The 16,854-nt window shown below is 34.7% G+C and overlaps 1 protein-coding gene across 1 annotated transcript; it reads right to left on the bottom strand.

Moving 5' to 3' along the window:
* Positions 1-838: 838 nt before the first annotated feature.
* Positions 839-1,225, bottom strand: LOC129220769 (late histone H2B.L4-like). The gene has a single exon (XM_054855198.1). The coding sequence runs from the start codon at positions 1,223-1,225 to the stop codon at positions 839-841; it is 387 nt and encodes a 128-aa protein (XP_054711173.1).
* Between the last annotated feature and the right edge of the window lie 15,629 nt (positions 1,226-16,854).

Below are 16,854 nucleotides of genomic sequence, written 5' to 3' on the forward strand. Positions count from 1 at the left end.
AGACGCTATCTTCCATTGCCTTTTGAAAGTCTACTGAATATATTAAATAACTAAGACACCTACATTTTGATGTTTCACTAAATACATTTACTGAAGCTATATCTCTGAAGAATATAGGGCACTATCTGAATTTTCTTTTGAAACTTTGCTATAGATTGGATGAAGCTACGTTAGTTAACAAAATAAGGCACTCATTGTTTCAAACTGGTGAAGCTACACCTCATAAAAATATCTTAGGGCACTATCTGTTTCATCATTTGAAATTTTGCTAAGGAACAGAAATTGCGTGAAGCTACTTTGTTGGACAAAACAGGACACTCTTTGCCGTAGCTTGGTGAATCTGCGTGTCTGAAGAAATATAGAGTTGTATCAGCTTTATCATTTGAAATTTTATTAAAGATATTGGATGAAGCCACGTGATGGTAGGAAACAAGATACTCTTTGTAATACCTTCAGTTTTCAGTGAAGATGGTGGATAAGATTAAGATTCTAAAGAATATTAGTTAACACTTGTTTTATCCTTTGATGGAAGACATTGGGTGAATATTCGAAGCTGATGAAAATGAAACGCAAAATGCTTGCCTTTCGAAATCTCACTAAAAACTAGCAGCCAAATCTCTGACGGAACTAATTTGAAGCAGCCTAATATTTGAAGAAGCTACTTTTAAGTAACCCAATCTCTGAAGAAACTAAATTGATGACTCTAAATCTCAGAAGAGGCGAAGTTGATGACGCCAAATCTCTGAAGATGTTAATTTGACGAGGCCAAATCTCTGAATAAACTAATTTGATGACGCCAATGTTCCAAAGAAGCAATTTTGATGAACATATTTCGGTACTAAATGACTTGAGCATTTTGCATCGCTGTTTTCTTGTTGCAATGGTATCGCTTCAGGGCTTCGGCCCCTTCCCATTCCGCATGTTTCTGTAGATCTCCAGTCAATAGCAAAAGGACTGCTGCTCGTATGTCCGCACTGTTGATGGTCTGGCGTTTACCATAAGCTGCCAAACGAGACGCTTCTGTCGCGATGCGCTCGAAGATATCCAAGATGAAGCAATTCATGACGTTCATGGCTTTACTGGAAATACTCAAATCATCATGGATTGTTTTCAATATTCTGTACAGGTAAATGCTGAATGTTTCTTTTCTTTTCCTTCGCCGTTTCTTTTCTGGAGGAGGAAAAGGTTTGTCCCAACCAAACTTGCCTCTGAACCTGGGGGGCATGATTCTACCACAAAGTATTCCAGAATTAGTATCTCTTTTACTATGGGAACCAAGCAAATCGATTTGGAACAATAGTAGGGAAACGACCTATAACACTAAATGAAGGTTACTTCTAAGCGGCGCAATATCCCAGCTTTACCATTGAAAAAATAAAGGCTTGTTATTACGAAATCTGTTATCCAGAAATTTAGCTCATTTAGTGCAAGTAAAATTACTCAATAAACACCGAAATCCCAAATGTATAATTAATTGCTCGATCTGAATTTTTTTCATTTAAAATATTTTGTGAACGATATCTTGTGCGTTTTCAATGTATGTTCTATTTTTATAACTTTTATAGTTTTAATAAAATAAATTATCTTGGATCATCTGTCAAAATATACCTATGATAAATCGTATTGCATTTTTTTCTTGATGAAATTCAAGAGAAAGGCTTATTCCTATCTGAAATGACTAAACGTAGAATTAAATTATTTAGAAGTGACAAATTAGTTTTGAAACCAAAGACCGGAGTGCCCAGGTATATTCGACTTCCGCGCATAATCAGATCTCTTTAAAATACGTTTCCCACTTTTAATTCGATTCTAAGAATATCTATCGTAAGGGTCTCTGGTGTATTTGAATAAATTACTACGCACATGCTAATTTTTTAAATTATTCCACATGCTCTTTTAGGCATAATAAATTTGTTCTGAGTCTTGAATAACCAGACGTGATACTTTAATAATTTAGTAACGATTCGTATGAACAGAATTAATATTAAATAAAAAAAAAACCTCAAATAAAGAGTGATGCCCAACTTTTTTCGATCTCAATTATTACGATGAATCCAGCGAGACAAGACACATACAGACTTGAAACACACATTTGATTTATTTTCTATGGAAAAAACCAGAAAGGAAAAGAAAGCACAAACCATGAATTGTCGTTATCATTACCACACGCTTATTTTATGAATACAAAATTTCCATTTGGTTTTTAGAAGCCAATTTATTGCTACATGGTTCGAAATTTGCAACTATCATTCTCAATACAGAATGAAGCATTCAGTTTTGGAAGTTTCTAGAACATAATTTCCGATTTGTAATATTAAATGCAACAACGGGTCACATGAATCAACTTAGGTTATCAACGTTTGTTGTAATAAGATCAGGTCTGCAGCTGGTGAGTGACTTCAGGATTGTCTGGTTGTGAAGGAGGGAAAATATAAACCATAGCTATGTAAGTCTCTTTTCTCTATCTCTTCGTATTAAATAAAAGTAAAGTTTCAGATAAATTCTGGAAGGAAGTCTGTGGCGGGTCTGCGTCCAGGAGACCCCATAGCACCTAAAGCCTTGAAATTTGGTACAAAATTACTTCGAGCCCCGGTGGTTTGCACCTGGGGTTTTGTTTTTTAAAATTCGAATTAGTTTTTTTTTGTAATTAATTTTTTAAACTCAAATTTCGCGTAAATTGCCTATTATTGCCAACTAAAGGGGTGAAAAATTACTTGCACATATTAATATCATATATTGTTGGAAAGGGTAGAATTTTCCGCGTTCTACGCAATTTGTTTCAATCCTCTAACTTAAATGCGGCGAGAGTTATGTGCGTTTTTAGCTCGAACTTTTTTAGGCTTAGCGAAAATTTAGGGACTACTTTCCTCATTAAATCTATCAGTAAAAAGTGAAGAAATTGTCCCACAGTTTTCTTTTTGACACCCCTGGAAAGAGCGGCTTTTTTAAATCAAGATCTAACTCGACCTAATGGTCGAAAACCTAAGTTTTTATCTCCAATGGAAAAAAAGTTACAAGCGATTAAAAATCAAGTTGGAATAATCTCATCTCAATTAAAATTATTGATGTTTTATTTGGCGTTGGAATAGTAAGGTCTTTTCGACTTGCTTGTTTCTTTTTTCTTATTCACAAACTTGAAGGGTTTCGATTTTAACAGAAAATCTTAGGCTCAACTCAATTCAAGCCCCGAGCTAAAGATCAAATTAAATTTTAGACACCACGAATATGAAAGCGACTTTTCAAACGTACAAAACTGCAGTTTTGTAATACTCAGGAGCCCCTTAGCCCTTACGGCTCTGCAAGTTGGTACAAGTTGTTTTGGAACCCGAGTAAGGGGTGCTTTTTGTTCCAAGTGGAGCTCATAATGCGTTTTTAATCTGTTTCTTTCTAATTGCGATTTAAATCTTAAATCTGCGAAGCAATCTTCGGGGGTTGGTGAGCGTCAGCGAGCAGGGGGCAGAGGGCAGAGCCCCCTAGTATATTAAAAAAAAAGTAACGTCAAAGAAATTGTGAAAGGAAGTATGTGGCGGGCCTGCGCCCAGGAGACCCGATAGTATCTTCAGCCTTGAAATTTGGTAAAAAATTACTTCGAGCCCCGGGGGTTCGTAACTGGGGTTTTATGTTTCAAATTTCGAATTAGTTTTTTTTTAATTATTTTTTTTAAGTTAAAATTTCACGTAATTGCCTATTAAAGGGATGAAAGATTTCCCACACCCCTTAACATTCGATGTTGTTTGAAAGAGATTTTGTTTTTGCATCAAATAAAGCTTGTTCCAATTTTCTCAATGAATTGGAACAGCCGATATTAGGGTTTCTTTTTGAGCGAAAAGTCCTAGGCTCACCTCAGTTCAAGCCCATTGCAAAATATATTACTGGAGACCATGAATTTGAATTTCCAAACGTACAAGACTGCCGTTTTACAATGGTCAAGAATCCTTTAGCACCTATAGCTGTGCAAGTTGGAACAAGTTAGTTTGTAACCTAGGAAAGGGGTGCTTTTCAAAGCGCCCCCTTTTTTTTTTAATATCTCGTTATGGGGGCCGTGGTAGCCCGATCGGTAGTGTCGGATTCGGGACCGTAGGGTTCTGAGTTCGAACCTCGATGGTCGAAGACCCACCGTCGTCATTAAAGGGGACTGGGTGACGTTAAATATGCTCGTGGTATCAATGTCCTCCAAGTGAAACGATACCTCTGGGGGTGCTAGCACCAGGTAGCTACTAGCTCCTGGTCTAGTTCTAAATTCTCCTTAACTGTTCGATCCGGTGATGGTGCAGCCATCTATCGGTATAAAAAATAACGGAGGCAAGGCACTTAGTATACAGTCCTCGACATAAATACAGTTGTAGTCAGTTGTGACTCGGAATCGATATCTCGTTATGAATATTTCTATCAAATCATTTTTGTCATCGCAGGGGAGTGGGATTGTGTTCTAATTCAGAGCTCTTTACTTAAATTCTATTTTCTACGGGAGTTAGAGAAGGATTTTCATTTTGTTCGAAACAGAACACGAAATCCGCTTTTTAAACTGATTCCACCCAAACACTAGTAAAAAGTTGAAATTTGACTTTCTTTCCATACTTTATTTTCAGCGGAAACCAAACAAGCAAGTTTGTACATTTCAGCTGAAGTAAAATAGATGACAGAAAAATTAAAAAATAAAATTAATTTGAATTTTGACATCTTGAATTCAAATTATGTTTTTCGCAATCACGAGTGTGTGTGTGTGTATGTAGGTGTGTGTGTTTGTGTCTGTGTGAAAGCATGATTGTGTGTGGGTATGTGTGTGTGTGTATGTGCAGGCATGAGTGTGTGTGTGTGTAGGTGTCTGCGTATGTGTAGGTGTGCGTGTGTGTGTAGGATATGGACACAATCTGGAGACGGTTTTCGCTAGAGGAGCAGCATAGTGAGGCCGGTCGACGGTGGTGCTGCAGAGGGAGGCGGGTGGGGGAGGGGGAATAAAATCAAAGGACGCCAAAAAAAGTCAAATGAGAACAATAAGCAATGTGATTGCTCAAAAAAAAAAGAAACCAAGCAGGTTTGTACATTTTAGCTGAAGTGAAATAGATGACAAAAAATTAAAAAAGAACGAGAATTTTCCTGATATAGCTTTTTACCTGCCCCGGGCAGAATGTAACTTGAGGTCGACGCGTTAGTAAATGATTTTTTTAAGTTTGTTGCATACTTGACCATTTTATGTTTTCAATATGCACATTTGTTACATTGAAATCTTTCCACAGATGCAACAAAGAAGTCAAACACACAGCACTTGTTATTGAATTCCACCCCCCTTCCAATTCAGAAAAAAAAAAAAAAAAACTGAAAGATTCCTTTTCTTTGGTGTTGGTATAAACCTCATAAGTTAATCGATGCGTGAAGCCAAAATTTATATGACAAAAAATGTCACGCACTTTCATTCACAGAATTATTCCAGCAGTTCTGCCACATGAATTGAAAAGGACAGATTGGGCTGAATTCAAATCTTCACCATCCGTGAAGATTTACGACATCGAACCGCAAGACGGGCCAAGTGGGTAGGAAGCATCAATATCAAATCATCTGAAGAAAAAAAAACAGAACTTTTTCTTGAAAACCTTGCCGTATCTCATTTCTTCAGTATTTCCCTGGATGTTCGAATTCAGTTTCACACTTTGGTAGCTTCTTATGTCCATGTCTCTTCTTGCACGTAAGTGAAGGTGGCTTTTATAATGGAACCGACTGGAAAGCCGATGCGAACTAGAAAGGCAGGATTCGTTTTTTTCCGATGGATTCCGTTTCAATTTCACCCTATTGTACCCCAGTAGGAGCCTAAATCCTTGAAAGGATTCCTTTTTTGAGATTCGTGAAATTTGAGCAAATGTGCCGAAATGTGTCATATTTTATTTCCGCATTGGGAGTGAATTTGCGCTTTGCAATGACAGGGATAGTTCAATTAAATTGTATTGGACTAGTCAGACTCAATCTGTTTCTTCTTGGAAGAATGCCGCTGTAGTTCAATGGAGTACTGAAGAATATCAAGCATGCTTTCAATTTGTTTATTGTTAGATACTTACATTTTCGTAATAAAAACCTTTCTTAACGTTTATAATTAAAACAAATCTTTAAAAAAAAATCTATTTTAAAATTAATCATTTTATAAATCATTTAAAACTTGAACAAAAAAGTTCTATTTTAAAATGGAACTTTTTTGTTAAAATATGTTTTGTGAAATAATAAAATGACATTAGAACATTAATTGAAGTCCCTCCAAGAAAATTGTTGAAACTGAAGAAACAGTATCATTTTAAAAGGATGGTATGCATTGAAAAGTTGTTTTAGCCTTCGCAAACATATTTAAATTTTTACCCACATATTATTTTTAACCACACACATTTGAAGATTAATGTTATTATTTGTCAATACAAACATATTTATTCATTTAAATAAGTAAATGGTGAAAAAAGTCTGTTCCAAAAGCTTTTAAATTAATGACTTGGACTGAGGAAAGCTTCGAAATCCTGTATTATTTGTAAAGTTTAAAAGTCCATAATTCCCAATTCTACACTGTTTAAGTTCCCCCTTGAATGAAATTTGTTAACTTTATTAACAGTTAACTTTATACTTTTTTAAAAGGGTGATTCTCCAACATTTTAAGGGTATCCTGTCCGGGAAGAATAGCACAAGAATCGCTTGATCCACAAAGTTTCTTTTTTCTTTAATTGTTAGAGATAATTTTGGGAATAATTCCCAAACATTTCTATTCATATGAAAACAGTAACTCATTTATTCTTTACTGAGAAAATCTCTGAATAGCCAGAAAGTCACTCTCTTGGCCTTTCTGAATATTTTTCTCAAATGTACTCAAATTGTTTAATAAAAATTTGTAACAAAACTCCACAAATTGAATTTGTAGTGATAAATTATGCACGCTCAAGGATGTAAAATAATATTAGTTTACTTTATTTAATTACTAAGATATTTGGTATCAGGTTAATTTTAGGTGACATTCTCCAAAGTAATGGTCGTAATGTAACTCTAAAGAAATATTTAAAAAAAAAAAATTCTGGCTATTAGAAAAGAAGATTGCGAGAGAATTAATTGCCTTTATTAACTGATATGTAGTAGTTCCCCAGTCCAACAAACTAGATTTGACAAGCACCATACATGCAATTGTCAATGTCACGAAAGCCAATATCAAGTTTCCCAATTAAAAATGGTTTTCTTTAAATTGCTTCGCATTCAGCTAATTCAAACAAAAACAAAGCACTATTGCGTAAAGGATAACTGGGCAGACCACGTAATTAAAACCAACAAATAAAGAAACAAAGATTTTTGACCATATTCTGTCAAGAAAATGTAAGAAACTCATTTAATGTAGCAGAAAATAAAAATAAGATAAAAATACACTTACCTTCCACGGAATTAGCACTTCAGAAGTAAAAATACTTTTCCCAGACCATTTAATTCATGTTCCAAAACATGATTCCTACCTTTTTGTGTAAGTTCAGGTCATGTTTGAAAACTTAATTTTGGCTTCAATATTGGCGAGATTATGACGCAATGCAATCGATTGTCACATTACTTCAAAGTTCGTTAAGAAAAGTTTATTCGAGCTATAAATCAACTACTATGAATTAAAAATAAATAATGTCATAAAATATAAATTATATGGAAGGTAAGAAATTAAATTGAATGACAAGTTCTTATTTGAACTGCTTGTTGTATCGGAACTTGACCACGAATTAAAATGTCTGTACTGTTGCTAACTAACGACACTGAGAACTGAACAGGGTAAGTGAAAAAAAGAATCTGTTTTTTTATTCGAATTTAACTAATAACGTGTGTTCCACTTGTTGATTTTATGTTAACTTCCATACTTCCAACTAAATGTAAGTTATACCAGCAATTATTATGCCACAGTATGCATTGTGAATGACTGCAGAATGAAAACGGTATTGCTCAATACTTGGCGTTATTTCCAATAACAAAACACTAGTAGAGATAATTTAAGAAAAACTGCTCAGTTGATTGTAAGTAAACTTCTATGCCAAGCAATGATTGAGCAATTATTATGCTAAAGTAAACTGTCTTTGTGAGTGATTGCAGTATGAAAATGGTATCGCCAACCCTTAGGGTTACTTTCAATAGAAAAACTCTAGCTCATACAACTAAGAATAATTGCTCAGTTGATTGTAAGTAAACTTCTTACTAAAGGGAAACGTAAAATATACCAAACAATTGATTAAGTAATTATTATGCGAGATTGAACAGTCGCTGCGAATGATTGCAGTATGGAATTGGTATCGGTCAACACGTGGCATTATTTTTGATGATAGTAAAACTCGATCAAAGTTTTTGAAACTGGATAACTAATTATATGGAATATTTTCAATCATTTTCAATGATGAAAAGTAAATTTGTTTACAATCTTATTAATGGTAACGGCATGTGAGGATGCCAGGCGTTGCATCAGGAATTAAGTTGCGAATTTGGACTGCATTTCGTCTGTATTTAGTTAAATCGAACATTGGAACTTATTCTTTTGAACAAATGTTTCATTAAGTGCTGAACTTGAGTTCAAGTGTGTATACTTTACAGGGGTAAGTTGTTTTCGAAAATTTTCTCTACATAATTTCTTATATTATATTTTTAGTTGCACTGAAGATGATTTTATAATGAGGTAGCATTAGAAGTTTTAAGTAACGTTATATCGTTGCTTTTAAAGTCATAGTATTTGAAATTACACGAGTACACACATTGACGTAAATTTGTTGACATTATATGGGATTTAATTTCTTTTCACAACGATTTAATGCATATAAAAAGTTCAAAAAAAAAATGTTAAAATTTTGATTGGGAAATCGGAACAAATGCTTCTAAATACATGTTGCATTAAGATCAGATCGTCTCCATTCTTTTGAATCGCAACTTGTTTTTAGAATTGTTTCTAAGGATTCAAATGAATTAGTAGGAAAATATCCTAATAAATACATCTCATAGATTGCGCCTTTTGTTCACGCAACATGATTTTCTCTTAAGAAAGTATTGAAAACTACAAGAAATGTATGTTTTGTACTAAAGTAATTATCATATAGAAAGAAGCATTTAAATAAATACAAATGAATTTTTTAACGCGCGCTGACATTGTGCTTGAAAATACACGGTATATGTATTTTTTAAGTGCTTAAAGCAACTTTTATCTTCTTTTACTTTATCTAACAAAGTATTTTAAACCATTTTAATATTATTTAAGGAATATTGTTAGGAGCTTCCATGTCTATGATGTACAAAGTATTAGAAGTGATGTGTACAATGGGGCTTTTTGCCAACCGCAATATTATTATAAATAGTGCGATAGGCTCTAAAAGCTAATTCTTGTCTCTTTGGGGACAAGGTGTGTGCTAATTTAATTAGAAACACTTAAACTCGATTTCACTAATGAATTTATATTTCACAACAATAAAAATAATTCGAGATAAAAATAGTGAATGAATTTCATGTTTGCTTCAAAGAAACTTTTATTTCAAATTCTCACAATAATTACGATTGTAATTTTTTTTTATGGCCTTCAGTTTTTTTAACAATGGGTTTCATATTTAATCATATAATAGGGAAATTACATGAAATTTTATAATTTTTAGTCATAACTTTTTTCTAATGGTTAAACAAAGGTATGGGATTTAAGTTAGACAATACCCTATCCATTAAAAAAAGAATCACCAAATTCGGTTCATTAAATGAGAAGCTATGGGCTGCCGAAAGAAAAAAAAAAGCATGTATACGGGGTATGAACTGATAACTTTGGAGTCTGTTAAAAAGCTGTTCAATTCGAAATATTTCGAATAAGTCAATTTAATTGGTTACTGCAATCAGGGCCCGATTAAGTTGTCAGGGGGCCCTAAGCCATATACTTTTTCGGGGTTTCTGTGTTGTCAACCCTTGCAATTTTAGCCATTGCCGAAAACAGTTGTAGCTATTGGTTAAAATGAAATTAACCGTTTGGGGGCCCCTAAAAAGTGGGGGCCCTAGGCCACGACCTAGTTGGCGTATTCAGTAATCAGGCCCTGACTGTAATCAACGCAAAACGCAGTTTGGCATTTTCAATCAAAAGAAATTACTAAAAGAAAGACTGGATGGCGCCATTTTGTTTAAGTTGTCAATGAATGACAATTGTCTGTGTCATTCCTTGCAATTTCCAGAAAATAACGTTTACAGAATTAACTATTATCTGACACGAAACTTTTTGAAAAGACTTAAGTATAGTGAAATATCATGACTTTATTAGTGACGAAAGAGTCTCATGGTCATTTCATCGTATTCAATGACTTGCCCTTGATGTTTTTTCCTCTTTTTTTCAGAGATGTCTGTAAAATCTTTCTTCCGCAATGCTTTGAACAGTCCCATTTCATTATGCTGCAGACGTTGGTCACGACAATCAATTAAAGGTTTGCGACTCCTTAAATTGGGGGGGGGAGAAGGAGGAGGGGGTAGGCGAGAGAAACAGCTCTTTGTCCTGCAGTTTCAAAGTTTTTACCCTTTTATATGAAAATAATTTTTAAAATACCGATTTTAAAGCACCAGGTGTTTTTTAGTGAATGGTACAATACAAGTTTCCCAATCATTAACACTGTATTATACTTATGACGAGTCTGGCAGGAACTGGAAAACTGCCGTGTCACCGGAGGGGCGCATATGGAGCATTTGTAGAAACTTGGATACCTATAATTTCTCTGCAAATTTGATTTATCAAAATAAAGTAATTACGTTGTCCACAAGATTGCTTTCTTACTGTCCCAATTAAATATGGAACGCACTGTTTGACGTATAATGAATTCCAAGGAAAAAAACTTTTTTTAGACAATCACTGTCCACCTACGGGAGGATTGACTAACTATGATAGATAACTAATACACAATATTACTAGTTAGATTTCTATTGTAAACGAGTTTACTTACTCGATTTATTTGGGGGTGACGACCGCCCCTTCCTTAAATCCGTACTTGGTGAGATGGTTGCTCCTATCCCCTTACAAAGACGGATCCAGCTTCTGTTCTTCGAAGGGTCATTAGTAAGGTGACCAGAAATTTATTTCCTCAAAACGGGACCCTTTGAGATACGAAAAAAAAATTGTTAACAGTATTTGTTTATTACATACAGGTAGAACAGAAATGAACAGATCAAAAAGAAGAATGGTACGGCGGATTTCAATAGACACGCACATAATAATATCGTCAATCACTATCAGTAATTAAACCTAATCTAAGAACTTTAACTGCATGGTTTCTATTTCCGTCTCTCACCCCAGGGTTGTCTGATGAAAAGTTTTGAAAATAGCCAAAATTACTCTGACATGTGTGAGAACTGCACTATCATTCGATAATCCCAAAAGCTTCAATTGTATGACTATACTTGAATATTTATAACTCATTCCCGTATTTTTACCCACATTTTTTTTTAGTTGACATAATATATATAATTGCTACTTTGAAACTCTTTCAATTTGCAAAGTGTGATTTATTGAAAAAGTGAAATTGGCTAATAGTTGCTAAATATGGTAACAGTTTTCTACAAACTGATCTACTAATCACGCGGTTATGCTTACTTTGCTCGATTGGTTACTATTATTTTTTTACTTATCTGCCCAACTTTATCGCCGTTCTATATTTTATTATTTGGTTTTAGATTTCTGTGATTTTTCGCCTCCACCCCAATTTTTTACAATAGGTTACTAACTTTCCGAAAACGGGACATTTCTGCGTCCCGACACAATGTGAGGGGACAACAGGACTGTTCTGTTCAAAACGGGACGTATGGTCACCTTAGTTATTAGTGATATATGAGCACACAAATCAGAAAGATCGCTCCGTTAGAGTAGCATTTTAGCAAAGAGATAAAGAGTTACCCCATGTTGTATTTTCGGAGCTTGAGTCCGTAAAACAGTTTTAGAATTATCTTTAATAGCGTTAACTGTGTTGGGGGTTAAGCTACACTTTTTCTTCCTCCCCCCCCCAAACCAGAAGCAGATCTATACTAGGTTTCTCAGTTTTTGTTTCTTTTTTTCTTAAGTTTCGCATATCAACAAAAGGTTTTTAGTTCACACATCAAATGCTGCATTATTTTTACGATATTATTAATTAATGAAAGCAAAACTGCGCTAAGTACTCATTTATAGGTCAAACTACTAATATAATCATTCGTAATAAATAATTTCTTAAGGTAAGTAATATATGAAGTTTTGAAAAAATCAATAGATATACAGATCCATTAAAAATTTGTAAATGTAGTCACTCCCCATAGAGCTAGTTCCGTAAGCAAAATACTCACACCAAGAAGAAAAAAACTTTTGCTATACAGTCTATTCCCGACTTACACGAGGGATGCGTTCCAAGACTCCTCGCGTAAGTCGAAATTTCGCGTTGTGGAAAAATATATGCATACAGTTTTTTTAGAAGCATACAGAATTCTTTTAGATACTTATAAACACCCCTCAAACTGCTTTAAAGCATTCCTCAACTATACACTAGTTTCTTACTTAAAGTACTAAACTTGTATTTTATTTAAAAAATAAAAAAACTATTTAGTTCAACATGAAATACTTGAAGTTGCACAAAATGAATGATCGATGGGAGGGAAAAACATAAAATAGAACAACATGGTACGTACAGTATGTAGTAATAATGAAATGCTGCACTATAATAGTACTGTACGGTAGATACAGTAACAAGTTATGAGTTAAAAAATGAAGATAATGATGATTTATGATCCATGATCAGATCGTTATTCTTATTTAATACATTTTTTAATGCGGTTGCTTCACCTTTTCTTTTATAACGTTTCAAGTTATGGCAACAGCCCCTCTTCCTGATATCTTTAATCCACAATACAAGAGCAGCTTCCATTTTCATAATATTCACATTGATAGACTGCACTGAAAACTTCAATATTGAAACTAAGTTCTGAACTTTTACGGATATCTTTTTGTTTTGACTCTACCGTCGATATTTGTCAAGCATACCAAGAATCTTAGCCTTGTTTTTTTCAGTCAGAAACTTTCTTTTTTCCCCCATCTTCACAAACTTTAGATGAAGGTGCCACTTAGATGCCATTATATTTCATCAACTTTCATATTTAGAATGAAAAAAATAAATAAATGAAAGATGCTAATATTTGATGCACTAACAACGCGATGCGTAGACTAATTTGGTGTGGGAACTTTCAATTTCAGTGATGCTTAAAGGGATGTAACGACACTCACGAAATCAATATTAATAGCCAATAACGAAGCCGATACTTTCTTCCGAAAAGACACGTGTTGTGGACGAAAAATTCGCGTAAGCTCTAAAATTCGTTACTCGTGAAAAATTCGCGTTATAGCCATTTCGCGTAGGTCGAATCGCGTTGTAGCGGGAGTCGACTGTATTTCGTTTGATCAAATATTTTATCCATTTCAGCGAGTTTATTTTGTACGACACGAGGCATATAGAATAAGTAGTAAATGAAATATTTTCTACTAAAAAACATTTTAAACATAAAAAATTCTCACATGGTTGTTCTCAAGCCTTGTCTTTTGACGCAAGTTCTAAAAAGTTAATAAGTTTACAAAGTAGCACATCATTAAAATAATATTTAAAAAGAGGAATATTAATTTTTTCGTAAGTTGTAGATTCGCAAGTGATACGATAGAACTCCTTTTGTGGTAGATTTAAAAAGCAGAGTAAGGATAACAATTACGAAGGTTTTGGACTGTAATACTTTCAAAGTTTTTTTTTTAACACGGACTTCTTTTGTTATAACAGGAAGTAGCTGGTTTATTTTACTTTCTTTCCTGCAGTTTCCCGCTGCCAAAGAAGAAGGAAGAGATGAGTAAATTATTTTTTGTCTGTTGTGTTCCAAGCGTAAGGTGACCATTTAATTTTTCCTTTATTAAACGGAACAAATAATAATTTTAGCCATCTGCACTAAATCTCTAGATTATTGATCGCATGTTGCCAACGGGCGAACATTTCATTGAAAATGGCTACCAAAAAAAAAAAAAAAGTTTTAGTCGCTGGCTATTATCTGCCATTCAGTGGGGGATACAAGGGGAGGGTCATGGGGATCATGAAACCCCCTAAACGGTCAACAACAGTATGCGTCCACATTGTGTTCTAACACTTTACGCATAAAATTTAAACGATTACAGCATCTTTTCAATTCATTAATCATTTTAAAAGTAAATATTTGAACAACTACTTCGTTGCGTTGCTCATGAAATTAATTTGCAACCTTTATCCCCAATTAGGTACCTTATTCCGGCCGATTTGGTGCTTTTTATTGACTCCCAATCAGTTTCAGAAATTTTTCGCACCTAAAGCCGTAGGTTCGTTTATGGAGTGGGGAGAGGAATTCATTCTTTAGCATGACCCCCCCCCCCTAAATGGTTTTCTGTATCCACCCTTGCTGCCATTAGAAGCACGCTACGGCAACACGCTTCCAATCCCGAGAGGTTCATCGCGTACATCTCGGGACTCTATTTTGGCAACGTAATTCGGAGCACATTCCCTGAAAGTTAATAGTTTTTTGCCTTTATTTATTTTACATTTTTGTGTAATAGCTACCAAAAATCAATACCATTTTTTGTGACTCTGGGAGCTACTGGCTACTTTTCCGAATTCCTAGTCTAGCGCTTTAATCTGCACACATAATATGTGTTTAAAAAAAGTGGCACTTTTTAAAATAGATTATTACAGACCAAAATAGAAATGACACTTAAAAGAGAAGAATTGATGCCATTTTTAATGCACAAATTTGCTTGAGTACATTTGGTGTTGATTTAAAATCAGAATGAAATTCTTGGTAGAATTACATCTGTGTAAATAATATAAAGCTGAAGAGTTTGTTTGAACGTGCTAATCTCAGGAACTATTGGTTCGAATTAAAAAATCCTTTTTGTGGTGCATAGTCCATTTATTGAGGAAGGCTATAGGCTATATAACATTACGCTATGACTAGTAGGAGTGGAGCAGTAATAAATTGAAAAAAAAATCAATAATACTATATATATATCATAGCGTGATGTACTTGCAATATACCTTTTAAAATCAACATTGCTTAAAAAACTGCGAATTGCACCTGTGCCTTTTTGCTAGTCCACACATTAGTCATAAACAAAAATACCCTTTCTATATGAGTGCATTTGGCCCAGGAAAACATAAAGCAAACTTTGCATGATTTCATTTTTCGGTTTGAAAATACGAAAACAGTTCCATTCAATCGGGACATTTCAGTGTGCGGTGGATAACGGGAAAGAACACCTGAAAATGGGACTGTCCCGTTCAAAACGGGACGAAAGGTCGTCTGTCATCCTAGTTCAGCACTGGTATAGGTTTTATCCCCTCTTTTAGACCACCAACACGAAAGACGTAACAACTTTTCCTGTTTCAAAGAATTCAGCGAATAAGAAGCATTTTGTAGAGAAATCTGAGATACGAAATTAGTATGGATGCGTCGATTAATCGTCAGTACCAGGTAAAAATTTGTCTGTCTGAAAATTTACTGTTGTCCCAAGCACAATGCAACAAACGGTATATTTCTACCGCTGCTGGTTTAGTTTTTATTGATTTTTCAAATGTATCAGTCATTTTTAGAGCACTCTGTATATTGCGAAACTCTCCTGTATCCTGTTGTTTCGGTTAATATCCATATCTAATTCTCTCCGACTCAAACATGATTAGATTTCATTCTCTCCTATTGTTCCCTCCCCGCTTGCTTCAGAGCCACAATTTGAGAGTTTCACTGCGGGTCTGGGCCGGGGTGGTGTTGCCCCTTTGAGAATTGCCCCTTAATGAAACTCGTCAACTGTCAATTCATTTTTGCCACCTGCATATTTGATTCATTTCCCCAACTTCTTGGTAATCACTTGCCATTTGTTCAGGATTGTACTTTATTCAGTTCGTTTGGCCATATTCAGGGGTGCCCCCCTTAGGGCAAGGGCGCACCCCTCCCCCCAATATCGCGGAGACCCCCTCCAAATGAAAAAATATCCCTCAAAACACCCCCCCCTTAAAAATGTCAATGGCGCAGTCTGCGCCATTTTTAAATTTGGTTTTATTTTGGCCACTTTTAGCGATATTTGGTGAGTTAACCGTTGAGTCACATTAAAATGTCCAATATTGAGAAAATGAATCTGTATAAAACTTTTTTTTGTGCTTCAGTTCGCAACAAACTAGCGGCAAAAATATTTAGAGTGTTTCTTTGCTTACTACTAGTATTATCATTAAATTGGCGTAAAAGGAAGTCATGTGATGCACCCATCAGCTCGGTTTTTTTTTTTTTTTTTTGAATTGGAAAGAAAACAGATATGCTTAGTTTCGACCGAGCTCCAATTATTTCTGTGATTGATATGAAGAAAGGCTATGAAAAGAGAAATGAGTAGCAATGGGGTTGTTTCCTTCAGTCAAAAGTAGTACCTTTTGTCACTGAAATTGATAGAATAAGCACAAAAAAAAAAAAAAAAAAAAAGAATAATAATAACATGAACTCAGAAAATACTTTCATTTTCCCAACAGTCATTTTTTAATTAATTTTTTAAAATGTCCGATTCTTCAAACAAGGCGTGGTCTTTATGACGTCACAAACGATGCATTATGGCGCATCTTTCGACCGCATTTCCACGTTATGATAATCAAGAAGCGAATTACAATTGCGCTCTACGCTTGCTATCAACCATATCGTTGCCAATACAGTCGACTAGCGCTACAACGCGATTCGACTTGCGCGAAATGGCTATAACGCGAATTTTTCACGAGTAACGAGTTTTAGAACTAACGCGAATTTTTCGCCCACAACACGAATATTTTTGGAATTAAGTATCAGCTTCGTTATTGGCTACAAAATATT

Source organism: Uloborus diversus, chromosome 4 (genome assembly GCF_026930045.1).
Source record: "Uloborus diversus isolate 005 chromosome 4, Udiv.v.3.1, whole genome shotgun sequence".
In the NCBI taxonomy this organism is placed as follows: Eukaryota; Metazoa; Arthropoda; class Arachnida; order Araneae; family Uloboridae; genus Uloborus; species Uloborus diversus.